Source organism: Eulemur rufifrons, chromosome 19 (genome assembly GCF_041146395.1).
Source record: "Eulemur rufifrons isolate Redbay chromosome 19, OSU_ERuf_1, whole genome shotgun sequence".
In the NCBI taxonomy this organism is placed as follows: domain Eukaryota; kingdom Metazoa; phylum Chordata; class Mammalia; order Primates; family Lemuridae; genus Eulemur; species Eulemur rufifrons.
Genome location: NC_091001.1, coordinates 103,960,952 through 103,978,705, shown reverse-complemented (window position 1 = coordinate 103,978,705; position 17,754 = coordinate 103,960,952). Strand labels below are relative to the sequence as shown.

General features: G+C 39.9%; 1 protein-coding gene across 1 annotated transcript in view; it reads right to left on the bottom strand.

The window, feature by feature from the left end:
- Positions 1-10,092: 10,092 nt before the first annotated feature.
- Positions 10,093-17,754, bottom strand: part of CYRIA (CYFIP related Rac1 interactor A) — a 101,553-nt gene continuing 93,891 nt past the window's right edge. The window contains exons 11-12 of the mRNA XM_069494237.1: positions 15,035-15,105; positions 10,093-12,963 (exon numbers count right to left, since the gene is read on the bottom strand). Coding sequence (XP_069350338.1) covers positions 12,900-12,963; positions 15,035-15,105 — 135 coding nt within the window. The 3' untranslated portion in view covers positions 10,093-12,899. The remainder of the gene's footprint in view (positions 12,964-15,034; positions 15,106-17,754) is intronic.

The following is a 17,754-nucleotide window of genomic DNA, read 5'->3' as shown; positions in this document are numbered from 1 at the left end:
CTTTGTGGACCCATCTCTGAATTTCATGGATGTAACTGTGCTCTATTGGAACCCCAAGCTGCTTCCTTAAGTAAAGCACAGATGTGTGAAAAGAAATAAGACAAGACACAGAAAGCCTGGGTGACTGCCACAAGGCTAAATTGGATGTGTCATTAAATGATAAAATAAAGATGAAATATTCCTTATTATTTGCAAATTTTAACTAAATCTATTAGAAATATTTAATTACAGCTATAAAAGTTGTCACCAAAATGGCCTACCCTAATTTGAACATGAAAAGGGAAGACACATGAAATCTTCATTAGTTAATTAAAATTTCTTAATTTAATGAAGTGTCATTCTGATAGATTAAGCTAAGTAAATACAGTATAGCCTGTAGTTTACAAATGAAACCCCCAAAATAAGAAATAGCTTAAAAGAATAACATTCTTTCTTTGTTTTGTTCATTCATTCATTCAATGCTCTCTCTTTAGCTTAATGTGATATGCATGCTATTGAATGTCAGAGCTGGAAGGATCCAGAACAAAGGATGAAATTCAATAAACATCATTGCATGCATTGATGATCATCTACTCCAGTGTTCAATCATGGCACAACCATGGCACACCCAGAGGAAAAAGCCAAAAACTTTGACTTTTATGCCAAAAACACTTGCATTTTTACTAAGGATAGAAGACTTCATCTACAAAGTGATTGCTATAATGGTGGCACTATAGACATTATCTGACATATTTGGATGAGTTGCTCAGTGTACCTGCCAATGATTCTGTGTTAAGCGGAGCCTAGGGTGTAAGAATGAGGAGGATCTGATGCCTGCCTCCCCCATTACTATGTGGCAATAATCCCTCACAGATTGCAAAGTAAGTTTAGAAACATTACTTCATTAACCAGCAAAAGTTCCAGCCCAGGGCTCGCTGGAGATGGATGCAATAATGTTGGCTCCCATACGAAGGTGGCCCAACCTCAGGAACACAGCAAGAGGCATTACTCTGACCTTGAGGGGTGTGGCCTGCTACCCAGCCAGTATGTCCAGATGTAAAGGATTCTCTTTTCTTCTCCTGTGCAAACCTGCACCTTATTGAGCTGATAGTTTTATACACCACCTCAGCTGAAATGTCTACTGGATCCAGTCTTCAAACATCAGACATTAACTGAAGTCCTGACTTCTCAACCCTCTGTTCCTATCTCCTCACCATCTCATGAAGTTGTCTCTTCCCCTTTCTCTATGACATATCAATCTCTAGTCTGTGGATACCACAAACTCCAAGAAGTTACTTAGGGCCATAGCAGCTGCCAAAAACCAGCACATTGAGAACACCAGGACATGTGTGATGAGAACCATGCAGAACTGTAGGCTGGGCGAGTACCAGTGTACCTAATCCCTCACTTCCCAACAACACCAGGATGAGTCACCACGGAGCCTGGCTTACTGTGGGACACATCTACCTCTAAACCTTTGCACATTAGTTGTTCAGATGCCAGTGTTCAAAATATGACCCATGTTTCCAAGTCCAGTTTATGGATCCTGGGCTCTAGAGAGGTGGCTCCGATAGCTGCATCTTTACATCATCAATTTTCCCATTCTTTAGGGAGTTAGAATCTTGGAGCTGCTGGGAAGTTCCCATAACCTCTGGACTGGTAGTTTTCAGAATGTGAAGTTCAATATCTTTGCTCTCTCGTGTTCCATGGAGATTGGGCAGTTAGTTAGGGATCCAAGCCCATTTTCCCACCACTTCAACCACTTCTATTTCTCTTTGTTTTACCTGCTGGAACTCTTGGTAAGATTTTGTTTGAACAAAGGCATTTTTAGACAAAAATATTAAAAATCAAAGATCTAGGCCAGCTTTTCTTAAGAGAAATCATAAAGATGAATATCAAAAATGCAAATTCCTTGGCTCTCTGCAAAGAAATTCTGATCAGCAGGTCTGGAATAGGACCCAGAAATCTGCTTTGTAGAAAGCTGTTCAGGGGATTTTAATACAGACATTTCAAGGGGAACTTTGCAAGGCTCTTGAGCAGAATTTTCTGGTGTGATGGAAATGCTCTCTGTCTGCATTGTCCACTAGAGCAGCTACAACTTGTGACTAGTAAGCATTTGAAACCTCGCTTGTATGATAGAGCAATTGAATTTAGAATTCCACTTAATTTTACCTAATTTAAATTTAGTTAGCCATATGCACTTGGTGGCTACTATCCTGGGTGACATAGGTCCAACATTTTCTCGGTGAGTCTGCCCTGCAGCATCCTTAACAGGCAGATACACTTTCTTTTCTTGTTCGGAGACCTCTTGGGCTATGTTAGACCATTCCCAGGTTGAGAAGCATTAATTAATGTGCTTATCTCAAATTCTTTAATATTTTGTATCTTTGAATATACAGATAAACAAATCAGAGTCCCTTTCTTTGAAAGGCTCAGAATCTAGTGAGGAAGACTCTAGTCAAGGAAATGGGCAAGTCCAGTCACATCAAATAAAGCAAAGAGATTCTGATCATGGCACACTTATTTTCATTCATTTTGGATCCTTCGGTTTCTAAGCTCTATGACAGTTTAATATCAGGTAAGTTCCAGCTTCTGTAATTAGAATCACTGGGCAATTATGAAGGGTCCAAATCCTCATTCTGGACTCATGTTGAACTCCCTTAGGAAACGTTACCAACCTCCCTGCACCTCACTTTCCTCATCTGTAAAATGAGATAATATGATTATCTACCCCCACGCATTGTTGTAAGGAGTAATTGGGATAATGTATGGCAAGTGGGTAACATGCTGTCTACACTGAGTGGATGCCCATAAAAATTCAGTTTTCTACAGCTCGGTGGTTGAGATCACATGCTCTGGAGCTCAGCTGCCGGCTTTAGAATCCCAGATCCACCACTTACAGCTCTGAGAACTTGGAGAACTTACTTACCATCTTCATGCTGTTAAAAAATCATATTCAGTGAAGATGATAAGGCCGACTTTATTCCTGGGGGAGAACTACCGCAGTAGGCAGAAGAGATTGGACTCACTCTGAATGCAGGAGGGACAGATGGGGATTTGTAGTCTAGGCACAGGGTGGGTGTCGGTAGATAGAAAATTACTAAGGGGGATTCTGGCTAAACCTAACAGAATTCTTGCTGAAGGCAGCCCAGGGTGACCAGACATCACTGTGGGGATGATAGAGGATAAGGAATCTGATTAGATATCAAAGGTGATGAGAAATCGAAGGTTGTAGTTCTGATTAAACTGACTTAGCAGGATTCTTGCTAGCATCAAACAATGCAGAGACGAACACGGAAGTCCAAATTCAGAACTAGATGAACAGAGAGCTCACAAGGAGGCCATGTAGGGCTTGGTCATGCAGAGAGTCTTTATAGTATCTCAATTTCCTCTTCTGTAAAAATGGGATTTATTAGATAATAGGGATCACATAGAGAGATTAATATACATAATTCATGTCCTGGGTCTAACTCGTGGTGGGTGCCATATAGGCATTTGTCTTTAATTATTCTCTTATTCTCAACTGCTGTTTTCTTCTCTCCAAGCCATATTTTCCAAGTCATCCTCCAACCTAATGGTCAAAATAATCACTGAAGGCATAAATTTGACTGTGTCACTTTTCAGTTTAACATCTTTTCATGTCTTTCTGTCACCCTTATATATCCTTTTACCAAATAGTCCAGCCTCACCTCTCACTGGATTCCCACCATTTACCCTCTTCCCACCCCCCATAGTATAAAACAAAATAGACAATGTGCTCCAGCCCTGAGGACTGTTTTATTTTTGCACATGCTGCTACCTCTTTCTGAAACAGTCACCCCTCATCCTCCCCACTTTGGACGTTTTCCTGGCTTCTTCAAAGCTTAGCTCATCTGCCACAGCCTGGGCAAATTCTTTGACTTCCCCCCAACCTCACCCAGGCTAGGTTAGGTTTCCCATATCCTTCCTATTACACAACTTTGTGTTTATCTCTAGTATAATCATTATCAAATTGAACCATTGAACCTACTTTTGTCCCCCCTCACCAACTAGCATGTAAATCCTCTAACTTTCATAACCATATTCTTGGCAATCAGCACATGATCTTATACAGAGTATCAGTAACTCAGTAACCACACAGTGAATGCACAAGGGACTGAGGTCAGGAGAAGAAATGAAGGATGTTTCCACTGAAAGCTTCCTCCTTTTATCCTGGATCAATGATCTTCACCAACAACCGCAGGAATTCAGAGTTGCTAATTTGACAACGCTCTGAGAAAATGGTGCACAGAAAACAATAATTCCGCACATACAGTCTTGCTATCTTGAGGCTACAAGATGAGTTAATAACAGGTAGTTTAAGTCAACATGCCATGTATGACTGCTTCTCAAACAACCTAACTCTGTCTAAGGCTAGAATGGGACATTTATTAAAAACACTAGCAAAGTCTGTCAAAGTGAGACCTTTCATATCCACAATTCCTACCATCTGTAACATCTTATGTTACATAAGATCCCCCATTACCAGTAGCAGTGTTAATCCATCATCTGTCTTAAATATTTTTAGATGTTCTATATATACTCTACTTAGCTCGCCTTTCTGTTTTTCTAAGTGTATGTTTTTTACTTGCCACAATTAATTTTATGCTGGCTTTATCATTGTAAGAGACTATCCAAAATCTTTTGGGAATGACTTTTCAGAAGTGGAAGAAGGTATAATAATAATTTATATTGAAACCAAAGAACAAAATTACATGTGTATTAATTAAAGAGAGGTGATCAAGTTTTCCCCGTTCATCATATAATATTACAAATATAATTCTCTTACAGGATTATTGCTTCTACCTAGATAAGAAGTCACTCTGTCAGATCAGTGTTATTATTTGTAATAAGAGGAAAGAAGACAATACATTTTCAGGAAATTACTAATGCATTCCAGTTTTACATAAAGAAACACTTAGTCAAATAAATATGAACAATTATTTGCCATTTGTTAAATAAGAAGAAAGTACAGAACTATTCTTCTATTTCTTACAAGATGGTAATACTATTCTATATGCCCTAGAATTGTCTGCCTTGTGAAACACGAGCTTGCTCTTGGTGCAAGATTAAAAGCAGGCTTGGGGAGTAGAGCAAGAGGCAGACTACAGCCCTTATTGCCATAGCATCTATTTTGAACCACACATAGTGGTTCTAAGCTCGAGTCCTTGGCAAACTGAAGATGCCACCAGAAGAAGAACAGCAGGCAGAACTACATTTGTGCAAAAGCATATGAGGTCATCCTGCTTGGGGTGGCGGGATGGCTTGGGCTTCAGGTTTGAGTGAGAGGAGGAAATGCATTTAAATACGCCCCGAGCATGTATTGAGTGTCATCCATCCTATTAGATGATGTGACCAGAGAGATTAGAGAGATAAATTAGATAAAGATACTGACTTTAAGGAATCCATTGTCCAGTGAGCAAGCTATAAATAAACACATAAGTAAAAAGTACTATGCTGGACATCTATATATAAGATTAAATATTACATTTTAATATTATATTTTAAGAAATATAATATTAAATATTATATATTATGTATATGGATGGGATGTTCATCATGTTTTGCATCTATGTGTTTATTTCTTTATGTGTTTAATTCTCCAATATCACTCACCTTTAATACAACATTAAAATACTATATATTATATATATGGTGGGATACATAGGAAAGAGTATAACTCTTTGGGCTGGGCATGGAAAGGTTCAAAGAAGAAGAAACATTTGGGCAATTTCTCAAAGGATGAATAGAATTTCATAAGGCAGATGAGAACAAATAAAATTTAAGGCAGAAGAGGCAACACTATTAGAAACCTATAAATATGAAAAAAACAGATGATATGTTAAAGAACTGTGAACAGTTTCATAGCATGTGAAAATGGGATTCATGCTTGGTGGAAGGTAAGTGATACGGGAGAACTAAGCACAGGTTATCTCATGGAAGGCCTTACATCTCAAGCCATTAGGTTTGATTTAGTAGTGTTTCTGCAGAATGCTAATGTCCATAAGAAATTATAGATGTTCTGTGAAATATAAAAGAGTCTGTAGACAAATACATTTCAGAATTGATATATCATATTGTCTACCCTCCCATGGAGATTTATAATGTATAAAAAATATGGTAGTAAAAAAATAAGTAAATAAAATGAACTCTTTAACCTTGTTTCACAAATACTTGAAAACTGACATCTTCTCTCCTCACACCCCCTCATTGAACACCAATTAACGTCTCTGAGAATATATTTCAGAAAACTTGCTAAAGATACAAATATGGTCAGATGTATGTCATAGAAAGGTTAGCTGTGTGGAGAATGGATTGGAGGAGGAAGAGTAAGGGCCAGGTGATCTTTTAGGGAAGAGATGATCATTGGAGGAAATAAAACAAAACCGACTAGGAGAAGTTGATATATTTTGAGAGATATTTAGAAAGAATACATGTTAGGACTGGAAGTGTGGAGCTAAAAAAGAAGGAAGAGCTATTCGTATGACTTTGGCTTGAATCTAAAAACACCATGAGTATGAAAACTCAAGAAGATTCTTGGGCATTTTCAAAACCACTTTTTGCCCATCTTGTGTGACATTCAGAAGTCCCAGGAAGAAGAAAAATGCTTTTCCAGCTACCTAATAACTTCATTATTGGAAGGAACATATTATCTTTGATAACCAGAGTTCTAGAGACAAAGTTTAATTCACTAATAGGGCTTATAGAGGCAAGGATAAATGGCTGTGCAGTGTTAGGGCAAGATGCCTAGATCGCTATCCAAGGTGCTGAATTGATTTGTCTGGTTAATCTGAAACTCTGCTACTGGTGCCCTTCTGCCTCTCTCTGAGTGTGTCAAATTCTGCTCTCTGACAGAGTAGTAGCCTTGTCCATGCTAACATCCCAAGATGTCATTTGACTAGCATGTTGGCTACATGCCCTTACCAGGACTAGCTGACTCTGACTTTTGATCAAGACAAGAGCCTGATTTTCTCATCTGGACTCCTGGCAGATCAGCCACAAGTTGCAAGCTCTGTGTGTCCACAGAGGTTAAAATCATCCTGAGAGGTAGGTAAATATTTCCTTCAGGAATAAAACTGACCAGCCAAGGGAGCAGATAATTTATTATTGTGGATTTCTGGTGAGCTGTAGAAATTAACTGTCAGAGTTTCATTTCAGCACACCAGGTTTCAGGACCCTGAAGTTTCCCTTTTGTAGGCAGCTTCTATGGGCCACTGGCCTATATTGAGCCCAGTCTTCTAAAGGACACATTCTGTGCCCTGAAAAACTCAAAATCTGGTGAGAAAACAGACACATATTTGAAGTATTATAAAGGGCTATATCTAGTTTAGATAAATGAAATGCATGAGGGACCCAGAAGAGAGAGGATTAGCAGGGGCTGGGGTAGTTAGAAGCTTCATGGAGGGAGTAGACAATGACCAGGGTGTACAGGTGGAATTCAGATAGACTGAGAGGAAGAGGCTGTGCATTAATGGCAGAATCATGGGAGTGGAAATGCATTTGGGAGATAGTAAATACTCACCTGGTTCAGCCTAGAGCTCTCTACCTTTTCTGTGCACAGTGTAGCTCATCCTCCCCATCCATTTGCACATATAATACCACCACTCCTGTACCCTTCCCCACAGTGATTGTATTTTTTCTCTCATACAAAAGGAAGAAATATCCTTTTCAAATATATGGATATTTGGAAGAAAATAATTTGATAGCCTCTACCAAATACTTTTGACATTGTCTAGAGACATGTTCTTAAAGGTGTAAGGAGCCTCTTAAAACTTCTGGTTCTCAAATCACAGCACTGACAAGCTTAGCACTTGGGTGGCTTAGGAATGGTTCATAAATTGTAGTTCTCAACTTGAAACAAAGCCTGTCATGGTACAAACAAAGGAAATTTTAAAATAAAAATGCAGGCTGAGAGGAAGAAGAATCTGGAAGTGTGAGATTTGATGGGGAAAATTGGAAGATTTCATAGAGAAAATAATTTTTCAAGTAAGTTTTCAGAAACTGTCCCCTGAAAACACTCTTTTAAAACTAAGTTCTGAGATATATCTAAAATTGTACATAGCACAATTTCAAACAGCATTCTGATGGAGGTATTTTGCACAATGCATTTTCAGGGCATCCATTTCCAACAGATCTGGGATTTCCAGACTTTTGTGTAAGAGAAACAGGCAGGGGCAGAGCTACAGAACCAAAGTCACAACCTTGAGAACTTGATGAGACCAGGGCAGAAAAACTCCTTTTGAAGGAGTTTGACTTTTGAGCTGAAGCAGATGGCCAAGATCTCCCTTTATTTACTCTGTAAGAGGTACCATGCAGGTGAGATTGGCATAGTTTTAGACTAGTCTCCACCAGCATTTGAGTACTGATAGATTAATATATTAACATTTCATGCATTTGAATAGTTTAAATCAATCAATCAATATTATTTAACCAGTCACTTAAGTTGTGATGGCCAAATACAATATAGACCTTTCAAACAGCAAACACCTAGAAATTCTACCTACTCACTGATGAGCCAAAGTCTGAAATCAGGTGTTAGGGTTAGGGTTAGGGTTAGGATTAGGGTTAGATTGCAAATATTCCCCAGCTTTCAGGAGTGTGGTTCCGCTAAGCTCCTTATCCCCATCCTTTCAAGAGAACCCTAAATAAATAACAGCCAAATTTCTTGCCAGTATGAAGGGTATTCTGAGTCACACATTCCTCAGTTCCTTACGAGCTGTTTTCCTCTTGATAACCACACACATGCTCTCCTCTTCATTTTTCATGTCTTTTGACTCTCAACACTCATTTAATTAGGGCCACATACACACTCTTCAGAGGCCCCTTTCCTTCTCTATCCTTCCAGGTTTTGTCCTGGAGAAATTTAAATTTGTCCATTTGACAATTTACAGAAAAATTCCCATTTCTATTCTTTTCACTTTTTGTCCCAAGTAATCCTAATGACTATGCCTTTTGCACAGGGCATCATTGGAAGGTCTCTCTTGGGGATTCTGTCCCACTGAGAGCAAATACAATTAGGTCTTAGGTGATCAGCTTCAAAACTGCATGGATTAAAAGTAATTCTCTAGAAAATCCTCAATGATGAATAGTTAAGAGTTGTTTTAATGCTTACATTGTCTGAAAAACGTACTTAATGTGGAATAAGTTATTTGCTGATCTTGCCAAATCTATAAAGTGCTACTGCACTCAAAAGAAAATAAAAGAATATTTATTAGGGTATCTTAGCATCCCTGGACAAGTAGGTCTCACGCATATCTAGATATCAATATGTCTCTTTTCCTTTTTTGCCTTTTTTATAATGAAGGGTCCTTGCTAAAATGAGTAAGAGACACCTGGTACCAACAGTAGCACATTTTGAGTATTATATGTTCTATTTGAAGAAACTGAGGTGTAGAGAGGCGAAGGGCAGGTGGTGTAATTTCCTCAGAGCAGGTATTTAGTACATATCTATGTGGACTAATCATCATATGTTTGTCACCCACTCAACCTTGAACATCATATAAAGTAGAGAGATATTTTTAAATATATGTACCAAACTTTAATTTTCATTTCACACTCAAAACTTCTGTACAAAAAGAGGCAAAGCAGGCAAAAAAAAAAAAAAAATTACAATGACTTCAGCAAACAACATATAACAACTTTAAAACAGCTTCCGGTATGCAACAGCCTTTATAGATGTACTGGGAAAACTGGGTTCCATGGTTCTGGGTTCTTTAAGATAAAAGTCCAATGTTTATTATTAACATTTAAAAAAATCCAGCTGTCCAGGATATGACATTGAATGAGATGTTTCTGAATTCTACTGCACAATTGGATCCTAAGATTGAGTAGACCTTTCTTTTAGAAAAGCAGGAAATTATTTTTACTTAAATGTGATGATACATCAAACGTCAGGTTACCATTAATGATTTGATATAATGGTGATGACTAGGAGCAAATGTTGATGAAACATGATATTAATTAATGGATAAAAGGTAATATGCAAACCTTTCTTTCTAGTTCTTAACACTCCAGTCCTAAAGGATTAGCACAACTTAAAATATCCATTTCTACTTGTTTTTTATTACTAATTCCTAGTGGCGCGTGAAAGGTTTCTGAGAACAGAGTTTTAATGCCAAAGTAGCAAGGTAACTGAGAAACATAATTTTCACTTTGTTGCTTGCCCCAAAATAAATATCTGAGTTATGGAAAACACTGTTTATTTAAAAACTATGAGACCTCAAATATGAAATATAGTTAACATTAACATTGACACTGTTGCTAGCACTTTCCCCCAAACCACCCATAAGTCTTGGACACGTGTGCATGCAGCATAAGAAAAAACAACCCGTGATTGTTCAAGGACTCCTGATGCCTGGCGGACAGTCTGTTAAAAGAATTTGTCTCCCACAGTAGCTCTGGAGTGGACCCAAGGCCCATCACCTGTTAGTGATCACAGACATTCAGTTAACTTGTCCTCTCCATAATCAGAGGCGACAGTTCCGACCCTGGGCTTTCAGCATCCACGTACTGCTAAGTCTTGGCTTTGAGACAAGGCGGCCTGGCGAGACTGGGGCAGGACAGCAGCCCCTCCTGTATGTTTGGTCCCCTTGGACAGAATGTCTAATTTAAAATTATAACTGTGCTTAACTGTTTACTCTGAGATAAATATATTTAACAACTTGACCGATAATCCCAAACATTTTCTCACTTAGCCAGCTGAGAGGCAGCCATGGTACAGACACATGACTTGAGCCCTGTGAGCCCTGTGCTGGTTGGCAAACCTTCCTCTCTACAAGCCTTAATCTCCTCACCTGCTAAAGAAGGAAAATGGAACCAATGATGACAAATATTGTGTGCTTCTATGTTTCTAGTCTTGAGAATTGTTGCTCAAGCATAACACAGGGCTGCCAAATAGAACAGTTCTTAAGCTAAATATTTAGTAACTTTGCTCACCTGGTGTTACCACCTTTTCTGGCTTCCTCTAGGGTGTTAAAATCCCTAGGTTTGAAAAGGTCCTGAAGGCCACCTAACATATTTCTGTTCTGACGAGAACCTCCACCCATGCAGTTGTACTTCTTGAGCTTGAAAAGCTCCAAGGAAAAGAGCCTTTTGTTTTGACTGATGCTTAGATATAAGGAATCTTTCCTGCCACTTGACTACATTTCTTTGTTTAAACAAAACAAAACAACTATTTGTCCCCTTTTCTTCGAGGAGCCAAGGGAATTTCAGCTGGCCACTCAAGTCCAGAAAGCAATGGTATCTTACAGCTCATTTCTGGGATGCTGCGAATGATGCCAAATCCTGGTGTTCCCAGTTCCAACTTCCAGGATTATCGTTTACTGTCTGGGTGACTCTTTCCTTCTAGTGAAAATAAGCAACTGATAATATAGGCCAATTGCAGATTTATGTACAAGGGTGGAGTCCCATCCCACAGTACGTGTTCACAGGCCACTTGGTAAAAAGGAAGAGCATGGAATTAAGAGAGAAGCACCCTGGGTTCTAGTCCCACGTGGGAGCCATCCTGTGTGACCACATCCTCTGGTCCCATTTCTCCGCTGGAGGTCAGAATAGAAGATTTTTAAGATTTTATTCTAAGCTCTGATCTACATTCATAATTACTGCAGGTCTTTTAATATTGTTAATCAACAACACAAGGTGGGGCGATGTTTACTGGACTATACTTAGTAAGGAAGAAGGGCAGAGTCAGTCATTTTATCAGCTCCAAGCCTTACTGGGTTGTTGAAGATTGTCTGTTTTAATTGCCCATTTTATAGATGAGGAAGCTGAGATTCAGAGAGCTTACACAAATTTCCCACGATCACACTATGAATCATTAGTAGGGCTAGGACTAAATCCAGGTACTCAGACCAGTGCAATGATTTAGCAGTGGGGTCAGGGAAGAGCTGCCTTTTAAATACCAGGGAACCAGAACACATGGATTCTTTTTCCCTCTACATTCCCCCAGTTTTCTGGTAACTAATGAGGTGCCTGAGACCTCTGTTCCCACTGAATGGTCTACAGAGAACAGGGCTCCTAGTAGGAGGGGCTGTGTACTCAGCACTCTGCAGACACATGGATAGTTGGCAAACTTACCTGTAATTTCAAAGCCAGAGTTCCATTTCCCTGTCCCTGTAGGCAGAGAGTTGAAGCAGACAGATGGCTGTCCTGTTGCCTGGGTGCCCTTCCTCTAACCTGTCCCCCACCTCCAAGATAACCACCTTCATCTGTCCAGCTGCAATAGCACACCTATCTATTCCTGATGCTCTCCCACTAACTGATGAAAATACACGTGGTTTTCCTCTTGCAAAATTAAAAGGGAATGTTAGAGGGTATAAATCCAGACAGAAAGGGAATATGCTGATTAATAAAACACGTGCAAACAGAAAAGTTGCACATGTGTTTGCAGTCTGAGGACAGAGAGAGGATGTGCTGAATTCAAAACACTTGGGTTTGCCTCTCCACATGCATTTTTCTTTTCTTGGATTCCTCTCTCCCTCTGTCAGGATAACAGTTGTGTTTCTTGTAGCTGAGCCGACACAGGAAATCAAATACTTTGTGTTTCTATAAACTATACTTCCCAGAGAGATAACACATCTAGAATTAAAACACTACCACAAACTATTAGGAATTTCTGATTGTTACAGGTGTCACTACAGGACTCCGGTAGCAAAGATCAAAGTCTCCAAATTTTGCCTTTGGAGAGGGGAGTTTCATTTCAGACATCAAAGATAAGGCTCTCAAGTCAATTTATGCTCTGCTGGGTCGAGTCAGTCAGGATACAAATTAAGGTCCATATATTTCAGTGACAAGAAGGAAACGGTTATGTAAATACGCAAGTATTAACATCAATCTGTATTAAATTATGTAAACATATACATCTTCTGAGGTCAGCACATAGATCCTCTTCTTGGAGCAGAGCTCTACTGAAGCATTGCTCGAATCTGTTTAGAAGTCGATTCATCATTCAAGTGCTTTGTAGTGAACCTGGATGGGGAGAGAATAACAGAGGTTAACGTGCAAACAGCACTCTGCGAAAGCTTCAATAAAGACTCGCAGGCCCATCTTTACCTTGGAAAACAATTGATATTTATAAATCAAATGTGGGCTCAGTTCTTTAGACAAAGAGCCACACTTCAATGCTCACAGTATTCTCAGACTGAATATTTCATTCTTCCTTCCAAAGGAATTTTGTATTAGGTTAATAAAACAAGTAGATTTTTTTTTTTTAACTGAATCAAATTACACAGAGAAAGTACAAGCAATCTCCTTTTCCAGGGAGGTAGACTTCACATGACCGAGTGCAGAATCTGGACCATTGATTGAGGCTACCCTACTCAGTCACAAATTTCAAAATAGGGATTTGCAAAGCAACATTCCCCCAAACTTGAATGTTTATTTCTCTCTACTTTCATGGCAACGCTTAAACTCTTTGCCACCACAAGGGGGCAGAAATGCAGGTAAACAACCAACAAAAGTTGTATAATCTGTAGCCTCCCATTAACCTGGTGGAGAAATCGTTCACACAAAGAAAAGAAAGGGGAATAAACATGTAGTAGAACCTTGACCATGTCCTAGGCATTCTATGTACGTTTTCATCTCGCTCATAATAACTCTTTGAAGGCAAAGTCACTGCCTTCATTTTACAGATAAGAACACTGAGATTTGGACCCACTCCAGATCACTAAGTAACGATTCAAGACTTGATTGAACAACTTGTGATTTCTGATTCAAACCTAGATCTCGCTACCTCGAAAGCCTGTGCTCTTCCAACTTCATCACAGTGTCTCCAGGAGACACAAATTCCAACCACTCAGAAGAGACCCACAAGCTAAAACAGTGCTTAGCTTGATTGAATGAAGCTGGTAAATTCAAAAAAATTCAGAAGTTAAAGTGCTCTTACAGTATGTAGAAAGCCAGCCTGGTGTGACGTGGACACTGATGGTTTACCCATACACTATATAAGGCTCTTAAGTTAATAATACATTTGTTTCGAAGGATGATGACTTAGCAACTCAGCAAAATGGCATCAACCTCAGTGTCCAGTTTGTTCATTTCATGTGTGTCTCAGTTTCTTCATTTATTAAATGGAGACGAGAGATGAACCTTCCTTCTCTGACTTGTGATGATTAAGTGAGACAATGTGATTGTAAGTGGAGTATCAAACATGAATGTTGCACATAGGCAGAGGATTATTGATCCGCCCCACTTATATTTATTAAACACTTACTGCATCCACAGCACTGAGTGGAACTGAGGGAAATCAAACATGAATAAGACAAGAGGGACCGTAAATCTTCCAGACTGCAGTCCAGTGCTGGGATGATTTACACAGCAGTATGATTCAACAGATCCGTGTAGATGTGTCACAGTCAAAGAATAAGAATCCCCCTCTGACGTGAACTGAACACATTCATCTGTGGGGAGTGAGCTGCTGCTTGGGCATAACTTGTTAGCAGTGGGGAGCTGGAACACGGCACAGCTGGCCGGATATTTAGGCAGCCAGACAGTGGATTCTCAGTTCTGGCTAATGCACGTGTGAAGCACCTGGGGAGCTTTTGAACAAACAAACAAACAAACACAAAGTGGCTGCCCCAGCCCCAAGCCCAGAGACTGGATCCACTTGGTCTAGGTCAGAGTGTTTTCAAAAGCTGCCCACATAACCCTCATGTGCACTCAGGCTTGGGGACCACTGGTGAAGCAGGCGTGAGAGCCTGGAAGCCTCTTGCTCTGGGGAGTTCCCAGCGACCACAAATTAGTGTGGCAGAGAATTAGGTCCATGACCTGTGGGGTCACCCAGGCCCGGGTTTAGGTCCTAGCTTGCCCATTTACTGTGTGACTTTTAACAAGTTATTTGCCTTCTCTATTATTTTATCCATCCAAAAGAGGATGATAAAAATGGTGCTGACCTCAACAGATTCTTACGTAGGTTACGAGGTTAAAATATGCAAAGGGTTAAGCCTGGTCTTCTACCCCTTGGTCCCCAACAGCATTTAAATCTGCAATAGACCTGAAGGGCTGCTGCCCCAGGTGCGTCTACTGCAGGGCGGAAGCTCACCTGAGGGCATTCAGCAGCCCCTCCACACTGTCTGGGGCCTGTTCCTTCAACACTTTTATGCAGCCTTTCATCTAGAGGGAGAAAGCACAAGGTCCTGTTAATATCTTAGTCATCTTGTACATACTAACATCCATCCATAATAACATCACATTATTTCTGCCCATAGAAGTCCAGCACAGAAAGGATCAACTGGTTTTCCTGTGCCCTCAGGTTGGTAAGTTGCTCCTTTGGGCTTCTAGATGGTTCTGTATGATCACAATCATTATTAATTCATACTCTACTGCAATTGTGTATTTTACTTGCCAGGCATTTAAGGACAAAGACTTGAGGCTTTGATCTTGTCTTGTTCTCCACAGCCAAGCGCAGGGCTTTCCCTCTACTTGGTGCTCAGTGGAGATTTACTGAAAGTATTAGAAACCCAATAATTTCATGCCATCCTTCTTCCCAGAATGCTTTCTCTCCTTCACCTGTTTGACTGACAAATTATTTCTATTAGGACTTAGCTGAAGATCGGCAACCCCAAGAAGTCTCTTCTGACCTCACTACCCTCACTAGATAGAAGCAACAAATACCTCCCTGTGTTCCCAAGACTACTCTGGCATTGATCAGAGAACTCTGTGGAGTTTAGTGTCCAGATTAATTTGTCTCCCTCACTAGACCAGGAGCTCCTGGAGGTTTAGGTCTGTGTCCTAACCATCTTTGAGAGGACCAGTAAAGGGCAATTTTTAAGAATGTGAACCTCATGGAGACTAAACGATTGGGTTTCCTCCATGCTTGCTTGTTTGGTATCTGCATGAACCTAGTCAAGTGTCCTAGCTTTTGTGCCCTTGGGATACAACTTACTCATAATCTGGGAAGTGCATGAAAACTACATCTATATAGATCACATTATATTATGCATACCCTGTAGTTTCTTTTTGGTGAGGCAAGAATCCATAACACTTGGGACTTATGATATAGGGGTAAAGAAGAAAATCTTTAGGTTCCCAGGGACAGTTCTAGGCTCTGGTTTAAGAGATGGGGTTGGAGGATGGTGAAACACCTGAGACAGAAACCTGGGAGGAGGAACAGCTTTGTAGGGAAAGGAGAACCTTTGGTGTAGGGCTGCCCACATTTCAGGTGTCCACAGGAAGTGGAGTCTGGAATTCTGGGTGAAGTCTGGGATGGGGACAGAGGTTAAGGAGTAATTCCTTATTGGGTCATTTCATAAGACTCCAAGGAAATCTTCCAAAAACACCACCTCACCCTAACCTGCCTGTGCTGGCACTCAAGACTAGCATCTATTCTCTAAATGGCTCATACCGCTCTGGGCCTCATGACTGCTTCGATGATTCGCTTCCTTGCCTCGGTCCATTGGGGGAAATCCTGCAGCTTCTTCAACGTCCACCTCAAACATCACCCTGTGTCTGCTTCTCAGCAGCATGAGTTTCTTCCCTCTGGGTTTCCCCTGGGTTTCCAGAACTTTCTGCATTCCAAGGTTGCCCTTTGCATGTGCGTACACAGTGCCTATTCCAGGGCCTCACATAGAAACTTGTGTTTTCACAGCTGATGCTGATGCCCTGAAGATTTATAAACCCACTGCCTATAACTGCTGACTTAGAAGCAGACTGGTACCTGGAAGGAGTCCCTTTATGTCATTAAAAAAAAAAAAAAAGGCCCATCTTGAATATATTCTGTGCCTGGTAAACCTGAAACTTTCTTAGAGGCACATGCAAACTTCAATATGAACAAACCTTTCTTAGTGAGACCTGCATGAACAAAAATATACTTCATCAAGACTATGTGCAAAGATCGAACAAGATAAACTATTTACGACCTCAACAGAAAGACTCAGTAAACGACATGTTAAGTCAAGCTTTTTAAAGGTTAAGGATACAAGGCATAATTGTACCCAGTATATTTTAATTGTTGACTCTGTGACAAGTTAACAAATGACTATGGTAAATGAGAATATCTTATGAGTACTAGTAAGAAACTCAATCCGTATTCAAACAATATTTATAGTTATTCGAAGAGTTATTTATACTCAATCTATGGTATGAAAATGTTAAAGCCTTACAAAGGATACAATAAAATTATTTATTGCTATAAAAAGTGCCTATAATATATTGTTATGCAAATAAAATATGTTTCAGAGTAGCATGCATAACAGAGCCCTAATTTGCACACACATTTACACACACATCCACACGAACATCTATATAAAAAGAAGGCACATATGTAGCCTGACATATTAACAGTGGTCATCTGTTTATGGTGAGGTTATTATAGATACATATAATTTTCTATCTATATATATTTTTTTTAGGAGACAGAGTCTCACTCTATCACCCAGGCTGGCGTGCAGTGGCGCAATCATAGCTCACTGCAGCCTCCAACTCCTGGGCTCTAGTGATCCTCCTGCCTCAGCTTCCTGAGTAGCTGGGACTACAGGTGCATGCTACCATGCCTGGCTAAAAATTTTTAAAACTTTTTGTAGAGATGGGGTCTTGGTATGTTGTCTAGGCTGGCCTCAAACTCCTGGCCTCAATTAATCCTCCTGCCTCGGCCTCCCAAACTGCTGGGATTACAAGCATGAGCCACTATACCCAGCCAAGTTCCCATATTTTGATATCCTACATTTCAAAAGCTATTTATAATAAATATTTATATTCTTGGTAAATAGCAATAATTACATTAAAAACCATGAACATTCTATGAAGAATCATGCTTAGCTAAGC